Source organism: Littorina saxatilis, linkage group LG15 (genome assembly GCF_037325665.1).
Source record: "Littorina saxatilis isolate snail1 linkage group LG15, US_GU_Lsax_2.0, whole genome shotgun sequence".
Lineage (NCBI taxonomy): Eukaryota > Metazoa > Mollusca > Gastropoda > Littorinimorpha > Littorinidae > Littorina > Littorina saxatilis.
The window spans coordinates 39,845,435-39,854,767 of record NC_090259.1 but is presented as its reverse complement, the minus strand read 5'-3'; the positions used below and the strand labels follow the sequence as shown (position 1 = coordinate 39,854,767).

Below are 9,333 nucleotides of genomic sequence, written 5' to 3'. Positions count from 1 at the left end.
TGTCGCGAACGAGTGTGGACTCACTCACACTTTGGAAAAGAATAGCTTACCTCCGGGTTATATTGACTGGTTACCCAGCACAGAATCACAACTGTGTGGTGTAAGGCTTGCGCTCCGGTCTCATCGAACAATTAAAGTACCATATCGTACACACGCAAGCACAAAACCAAGTGCGCACGGTAAAGATCCTGTAATCTATGTCAGAGTTCGATTCGGTGGGTTATAGAAACACGAAAATACCTAGCATGCTTCCCCCGAAAGCGGCTGCCTGAATGGCGGGGTAAAAACGGTCGTACACGTAAAAGTCCACTCGTGCAAGAACATGAGTGAATTAACGGGGGAGTTTGAGCCCATGAACGAAGAAGAAGTATACTTCCCGTGTGTGTGATTATGAATCTGCCTTGACTAGGAACAATCATTCACTTGCACATATACTGTAACAGTCTACATATTTTAACTGCTTCGTGTGTGTAGTTCAGTTTTGTTGTCGACTTGATTTTGCTGCGGACACGTAGACGTAGGCCTATGTCAATTCTGTAAAATTATTTCAGACAATTAACATGTCCCGTTGATGTCAATAGACGATGTCCGGACATAACTCGAGTGTGTATGGGTTGTGAAGGGTACTAGACGAGGGACTTTAACGTCCTCACGGGTAACTTGCCTATTAGGCCTAAAAAAAAAATAGGTGTGGTTACGGTAACCCGACCTACCCTATTTTTAGGGGCCGACCCTATAACTTTTTATTACATTTGTCCAACAAAAAACCCAAAAAAAAACCAAAAAACCAGTGCAGAAAACGCAATGAAAGCGAAAGCGCTCGAGTCGCACACTTATTTCCCTGTCAAGTAGGTTTAATTTTTACACATTAAAAACAAAGTTAAAAAAAAAAGTGATTGCCTACCTTCCTACCTTATTTTTTTGGTGGCTATGTTACCTTAACCACACCTATTTTTGGGGGGGCCTTAGGGACATTTATGTGATGATATGCTGAAAGAGCTGTGAAACACCCTCACGGCAATGCCAATAGGGGCATATGTTTCCGGGTTTTACCCCGACTTTAGATGAGATGCGTGTTTAAGTGGTATCAGCCATCTGCTCCTATGGCAGAATGACCCGGCGATGTCTTTTACGTGCCACTGTGGTGGGACATGGATACCGCCTCTGGGTCTGCAAATAAAGTTGACCAGTGTCCACCCCGGCCCGGATTGGAACACGCGACCCTAGGATCACAAAGAGTGAATACTCTTGCTTTTATTGGGGCAAACTTTCCCACGTGACATTATCATCCAGTCACTAGTTGGTTATTAAAGGCATAGAAAGCTGATGACTATTCACGCTAATTGCTTTACCCACAGCTGGAGACATGCTAAATTAAGTTCCCTGCAAGATATTGTGGTCTAGGACCCCTTAAATGTTGAGATATTTGAATTTTTATTTTGATCTAGATCGTCCTATTTATAGATTTGCCAACAGAGGTAACGTTGACGCAAGGGAAATAACTCCGCGTCTTTGTTTACATCCAAAGTTTTTGAGACTCTAAAACAAGCTGTAATGCATGTATATGGTCCGCGCATTGCGACATATCGTCATTATATGGCCTTATGATGCATTTGACATCGATTGTGGGCAAACTACACATCGTAAACACGGGAGCGAGTTAGTAAGCCTTTAAGAGACGATAAACAATAATACCCAACCGGACCAGTCACTAGTGAGAGAGTGTGTCTGAAACACGAGGAGGATCAAATGAAAAAATCTTGACTCAATGAATGCAAGAGTATTTAATCTTTCACAAGGGGCGGGGATATAGCTCAGTTGGTAGCGCGCTGGATTTGTATTCAGTTGGCGGCTGTCAGCGTGAGTTCGATCCCAGGTTCGGCGGAAATTTATTTCACAGAGTCAACTTTGTGTGCAGACTCTCTTCGGTGTCCGAACCTCCCCCCGTGTACACTACATTGGGTGTGCACGTTAAAGATCCCACGATTGACAAAAGGGTCTTTCCTGGCAAAATTGCTTAGGCACAGTTAATAATTGTCTACCTATACCCGTGTGACTTGGAATAATAGGCCGTGAAAGGTAAATATGCGCCGAAATGGCTGCAATCTACTGGCCGTATAAAATTTTAATCTCACACGGCATCACTGCAGAGCGCCTAGAACTGTACCCACGGAATATGCGCGATATAAGACTCAGTCATTGATTGATTGATTGATTGAACCCATATAAACCAGAAGCAATTATTTCCGGAGTTCTTCTATGTTATATGAAGTCTTATATCGCGCGCGTATCTCCAGACTCGGACTCAAGGCGCAGGGATCTATTTATGCCGTGTGAGATGGAATTTTTTACACAATACATCACGCATTCACATCGACCAGCAGATCGCAGCCATTTCGGCGCATATCTTACTTTTCACGGCCTATTATTCCAAGTCACACGGGTATTTTGGTGGACATTTTTTTTTTTTTTATCTATGCCTATACAATTTTGCCAGGAAAGACCCTTTTGTCAATCGTGGGATCTTTAACGTGCACACCCCAATGTAAGTGTACACGAAGGGACCTCGGTTTTTCGTCTCATCCGAAAGACTAAGCACTTGAACCCACCACCTAGGTTAGGAAAGGGGGGAGAAAATTGCTAAACGCCCTGACCCAGGGTCGAACTCGCAACCTCTCGCTTCCGAGCGCAAGTGCGTTACCACTCGGCCAGTGGAAACATCTTTATCAATTTCCAATATTTACACTGAGGACAGATTGATTAAAATGACAAAAGCTTCCCATTCAGTCAGCACCTTTTACATCTAACAATCGAGTTCTTCCCACAAGCAAATACCACGGACACTCAAAGAAAGAAAGCATGCACTCAGAAAAAATAAATTATTCATCACAGTTCATCGAAAAGCGATTTTTTTCTCGTCTGCTTTCTAATACACGGATCGGCATTAATTGATTTTTTTTTATCAGCGTAAGGCTGTGGTTATAATGAAATGATTGAACTGAGGTATTTCAACTCGAAAATCGTGTATTTTATTTTATTTCAGTATTTGTTTAGTGGTGCAAAATTCTGATACCCTAACTCAAGTTTCATACATGATCTTACAAATAGGCCCTCAAAGCCTTTCTTTCTCTTTATTTCTTTCCAAGGAAATTCTTGAACTAAAATAAAAACTATCTTGTAAACATGGCATATGTTACTTTTTTTCTTTTCTTTGACAGCATGTTTTCAGTCAAAATGGGTAGTGGGTAATGGGTAGTGGGTAGTGGGTAGTGGGTAATGGGTAATGGGTAGTGGGTAGTGGGTAGGGATAGTAGACACATCCCTGTTAAACCTTTAGCAGGTTAAGGGGTATTCATACTTTTATTGTGGTTAAAGAGATACTCCCTACCTTGGATTAAACACAAAATAAGAATTTGTTTCATAACTTATTTAATTTTGTACGTTTGTGTTTCATGTTTGAAATTTACTTTCAAGAGTGGGTGGACAGATTTTTGTTTTTTGTTTTTGTTTGTACCAGTGAAGAAATCTTGTTTTGTGTTCGGGTGCCAGTGTTTGATTGTTGATGAGTGTACATATCCCAAGTACACCGAACAGTGTAGAATCTAAATAATTTCTTTTTTCGAGGATTTTTTGTTGATGTAAAGGTCTCATTCCCCCTGATGCAAGTTTCGGTCGTTGTCTTAGAATTAGCACGTGAAGCCTTATTTTGTTTAATATTTCTTGGTGTAGCTTTCCTTGAACTAACAGAAAAAAATCTCTTGGAAGAAATGTTGTATCACTTTCACAAGAGGTAGACTTTAGCCTGAATGTTCTTTCTGTTCATTTTTACCCCTCGTTCTGGCACAGTACTGTAACACACACACAAGCGCGCACACACACACTCACACATGCTTAGAGAGAGAGAGAGAGAGAGAGAGAGAGAGAGAGAGAGAGAGAGAGAGAGAGAGAGAGAGAGAGAGAGAGATATGAGAGAGAGATAATTAATGAGAGAGAGGGAGAGAGAGAGAGGGAGAGAGAGAGAGAGAGAGAGAGAGAGAGAGAGAGAGAGAGAGAGAGAGAGAAAGAGAGAGAGAGAAAGAGAGAGAGAGAATGACATGGACACAGATGTGCACACACGCACACACACAGAAGTAGACCGAAACAGAGACAAACAACCTGTCCAATCAACTATCTTCCTTCCATCACCTGACACATAAGCTACACAAGCCTGATAAACAGTGCATTTTTATTCTCTTCCAAACAAACACAAATCCAAATCAGTCACTCATCAAAATGTGTATCTTACAAGACACAATTAAAGCATGCTCGCCATCACCCTTTCACACACTGACCAACCCTTTATTTTACTTATACAGCGTCAAACACTTTCTGCAAAGGCCCACTACTTCTCGTGAAAACAGTTCAACTCACGGTCTCAGATCTGTTGAGGCTTTTACATGGGATAAGACCATCCCTCCACTTGGTCACATTACAAAAATCAACACCCTGACTGCTTCTTGTTGTGGGTTGGAATTCTGTGATGAATTAATTTCTTAAAAAAAAAAGCAACCAGTTTTTACATCCACAAAAAAACAAAAACAACTAAGTTTGCAGATGGCACCCATGCTGTTCATTTTTGGTATATTTAACCGATGGCCGCAGTGGTATGACATCAGCTTCCTAATCGGAAGGTCGTGAGTTGAAATCCCGGCCGCTGCCACCTGGTGGGTTAAGGGTGGAGATTTTTCCGATCTCCCAGGTCAACTTATGTGTGCAGACCTGCTATTGCCTTATCCCCCTTCGTGTGTACACGCAAGCACAAGACCAAGTGCTCATGGAAAAGATCCTGTAATCCATGTCAGAGTTCGGTGGGTTATGGAAACACGAAAATACCCAGCATGCTTCCTCCGAAAGCGACGTATGGCTGCCTAAATGGCGGGGTAAAAACGGTCATACACGTAAAAATCCACTCGTGCCAAAACATGAGTGAACGTGGGAGTTTCAGCCCATGAACAAAGAAGAAGAAGAAGAAGGTATATGTAACCAACTGAAGGAATGGTCTTATCCCATGTTAAAACCTAACCAGATCTGAGATGGTGAGATGAAATGTTTTCACAAGAAAGAATGTGCCTTTAATTTAAAACATATTTCTCTTGTTAAAACTGTGACAGGTTACAATTGACAACAGCAAGGGAATAAAAAAAATCTGCCACATTCTTATCAGGTATGATTGGAAACCGTTCTTTTGATAACCGAAGCTGGGTTTATGATAAAGCTCTCGTCATGCCTCATTCATTTGAACTTCATTTTGCCTTCTATTGTCCACACACACACAAACGCATACACAGAAACATGCACACACTCAAACACGTTTGAGAGTACACACATACACTATAAAGTTCCCCTTTTTTAATCCTCCCAAAGCTTTCTCTTTAGGTTTTGTTTGACAGTGTCATGCACACACGTTCACATGTACAAAGTCGCTATATGACTTCACTTGTATCCAACAAAGAAGTTGTTCTTCTCACACACACACACACACATTCACAAGGGCAGGGACGTAGCTCAGTTGGTAGCGCGCTGGCTTTGTAGCCAGTTGGTCGCTATCATCGTGGGTTCGATCCCCACGTTCGGCGAGAGATTTATTTCTCGGAGTCAACTTTGTGCAGACTCTCTTCGGTGTCCGAACACCCCCGTGTGCACACATGCGCACGAAAAAGATCCCACGTTCACAGCAAAAGACTCAGGGCTTGGAAAACACGCATGCATCATCTCTCGTCTCCAATTATCATGATCGTATTTCGATATTTTCACGAGACAAACCCAATGCTGGGGTGTCGAAGAAGACAGCCACAGCGGACTTGTTCGAATCAAAGTATCACACCATATCTTCAACGTACAGTATTACCAATACCTGTCCCAATATAGACCAGTTGGTCTAAGAGGACGTTAAACCCCAATAGTCAGTCAGTCACACATTTACACTAGCAACTGCTCTCCATTTTTATTCATCAAAAAAGTGTTCTCTATGTTACTGTTACACACACAAACAGGAACACACACACCTACAACATTTTTGCATTATCTACCCCTAATACCACCTTGTGCTGCTCACACCTTTTCATTTGAACTTTACATTTCAAATCTAAGATATTGACTTAGTGAAGCAGCATACACAAACTTTCATTTTTCAATCTCACGTCACACCATTTCCTGACTTTTACGCTTTTACGTAAACAATATTATACATTTTCAGTCTCAGGACTACTGCCCACACGCATACACACACACACACACACACATACACACACACACACACACACACACACACACACACAGGCAACTTTTGAGAAAAAAATCAGGGCCTAATTCACACACACACAGGGAGTTCTCTGAAAAACAGAAGAAAAAATGTACACACTCAGGTTTACGTACACAAGACACTCATACACATAACACTAAATAGAAACAAGACACTCACATCCAGCTATATGGCAGTCAATGCCACCAACACCTTCACATCATCCTCCATTTTTCCCCACAAAACACACAACCACGCTCATGACAACAAGATATCAAACCCACTTCACACAAACCCTGGCAATATCCAGATTTAGCCCAGCGCCAGCTTTGTCATCACTCTCAATGAATCTCAACATGTTCACTCTTCTTTCAGTACATGACATCACTTCTACAGGGCTATATCAGGAGTAGGCCATAAACCCTCGTTCACAGTTCTCGCACCCCTCAAACATCTCAGTGTTCACAAGTCTCGTTCACAGCCTCATTGTTCACAGCCGACGCCTTCACAAGCTTCGATGATGCAATCTTACAACAGCCCCAGACTCCTCAGTCCACCTCAAATCGCACCACATCCCCAGCTCTCTGAAACACCATATGCAACTTCAATCAGAAATAGCCAGTTGCAAGTACAATATTATCGTCATCCTGGAATTTTGTCTTAACTCGATTCTTGGCGATTTTGATGTTTTTGTGCTTTAGACTAAGTAAATCATTCTCCATGAGAAATATTGTCTAAAATACAATGGACAATACATGACTTAACATTCTTTTATCTTCCTATCAATACCAGGTACAAATATAAACACTATCTCATAATAAAAATAATCAGTTTTGGCCTCTTCCTGAAGAGCTGTCTAAGACGAGTTATGCCAAAATTCCATGACAACGTGGATATATCATTTATATTTTTGATAACTTGTTGCAATTTTACCATCACAAATCTGCTGTACAATTGCAAGTACAGGTACGTTGTAATTTTCAACTCACAGGAATTTTAACTCTACAAATCTGCTGTACAGCTGCAAGTAATTTTCGACTTAATATATATCATTTAATTTTGTTTATAACTTGTAGCAATTTTACCTTTACAAATCTGCTGTACAATTTCTGCCAGTACATTGTAATTTTCAACTTACAGGAATTTAACTTTACAATTGTAGCAGTGGCTTCTTTGCATAGCTGCAAAGCAATTGGTACAAATTTGTAGCATGGTACGCCAACATCTTAGTAGTTGACAGCTCTGGAAAACTGCCGCCCGTCCACCCCCCCTCCAACCATTTGTCTACAGTTTTCTCTGGATATGGGGTTGGAAGGAGTTGGCGCCTACCATAAGGGAATTACCTGAACTTGAGCTAGGGCATGTGAGGTCATGTGGTGCGTTGGTGTGTATCCATGAGCTGAGAGAAGCCAGTGAACCAAGCTAGGGACTTACCTGAGCGTTGAGGGCAGGTGAGGTCACGTGTTGCGTGGGTGTGTGTCCATCAGCTGAGAGACGTCAGTGAACCAAGCCTCTGTGTCCACCACCTCTGCTTCTGATCGCTTGAGGAATGGGTGCTCCTGCAGCCCAGAGCAAAATCGTCACATGTCAAAATTTATATACAAATTATTATCATTTCAATAACAAACGACTACTAGTAGTATCGTGACACACACACACTCTCTCTCAGATATTGACACACAGAACTTCTCTCTTTTATACACTCAGAGTCAGAGTAGTTTTGTCTCTCCCTCTCTCTCGATCTCTCAGTCTCTCTCAATGACACACATGCACACAAATAATGTTATAATACAAGAAATGTCTTACCAAGAGTCGCTTGTACTTTGGTCTCCGTTTGTAATCTTTTGTTAAGCTGAGGAAGAAAAACAAAAACACATAGTGATTATCATTAATATGTATCACATACAGAAGACATCCAGAAGTACACTCTGTGCCACTTGCATCTGCAGCAAGCTACAATGGCATCTATGGACAGTAAACTTGAAAACTTTATTACGCAAGGGTCGTACTATTAAGTCCGCATGGTCCTGTCTTCCACTAGCTAGTCCTTGCTAATCTAATGAACAAACATTAACACTTTCTGACCCACCTATGTTGACCAAGTTTTTTTTAGCCGAGACCAGCTGTGCTGCAGCAGGTCACTCAGAATTGTAGTACCTGTGTGTAGTAACTATCAACATGCTGGAATGCAGGCGTTAGATGGACGTTACAGGAAGTGACTGATGCTAACAGTCTGAGCGGATATATCCGTACCTGGTCAGATAGAGCCATATGAGCGGTACGTATATATCCGTACCTGGGAGACAATGAATTAACCTTTGCCGGATGCCGCTTTTGACTACACACTCCCGACGATGCGGGTTTGTCTGAACCCATACATTTGAAAGAGGGTTTTTATCGTTTATTTCTCTAACGACGGGGTGGGTTCAGGGAAACCCACAGCGCTACTTCAGTGGTTGCATCGAGTTTCTCCCTTCACCGACCTCTTGCAGGGGAGGGAGAGGGGGAGGGAGAGACTGAGAGAGACTGAGAGACTAAGAAAGAGAGAGAGAGAGAGAGAGAGAGAGACTAAGAAAGAGAGAGAGAGAGAGAGACTAAGAAAGAGAGAGAGACTAAGAAAGAGAGAGAGAGAGAGACTAAGAAAGAGAGAGAGAGAGTCTAAGAAAGAGAGTGAGAGACTAAGAAAGAGAGAGAGAGAGACTAAGAAAGAGAGAGGGAGACTAAGAAAGAGAGAGAGAGAGAGAGACTAAGAAAGAGAGAGAGAGAGACTAAGAAAGAGAGAGAGACTAAGAAAGAGAGAGAGAGACTAAGAAAAAGAGAGAGACTAAGAAAGAGCGAGAGAGAGACTGAGAGAGAGAGAGATACTAAGAAAGAGAGAGAGAGAGACTAAGAAAGATAGAGAAAGAGAGACAAATAAAGAGAGAGAGAGAGACAAATAAAGAGAGAGAGAGAGAGACTAAGAAAGAGAGAGAGAGACTAAGAAAGAGAGAGAGAGACTAAGAAAGAGAGAGAGAGAGACTAAGAAAGAGAGAGAGAGAGACTAAGAAAGAGAG

At 41.8% G+C, this 9,333-nt stretch overlaps 1 protein-coding gene across 1 annotated transcript in view; it reads right to left on the bottom strand.

The window, feature by feature from the left end:
- Positions 1 to 4,213: 4,213 nt before the first annotated feature.
- Positions 4,214 to 9,333, bottom strand: part of LOC138949301 (dual specificity mitogen-activated protein kinase kinase 7-like) — a 42,517-nt gene continuing 37,397 nt past the window's right edge. Inside the window, exons 11-13 of the mRNA XM_070321088.1 lie at positions 8,087 to 8,132; positions 7,715 to 7,839; positions 4,214 to 6,864 (exon numbers count right to left, since the gene is read on the bottom strand). Coding sequence (XP_070177189.1) covers positions 7,738 to 7,839; positions 8,087 to 8,132 — 148 coding nt within the window. The 3' untranslated portion in view covers positions 4,214 to 6,864; positions 7,715 to 7,737. The remainder of the gene's footprint in view (positions 6,865 to 7,714; positions 7,840 to 8,086; positions 8,133 to 9,333) is intronic.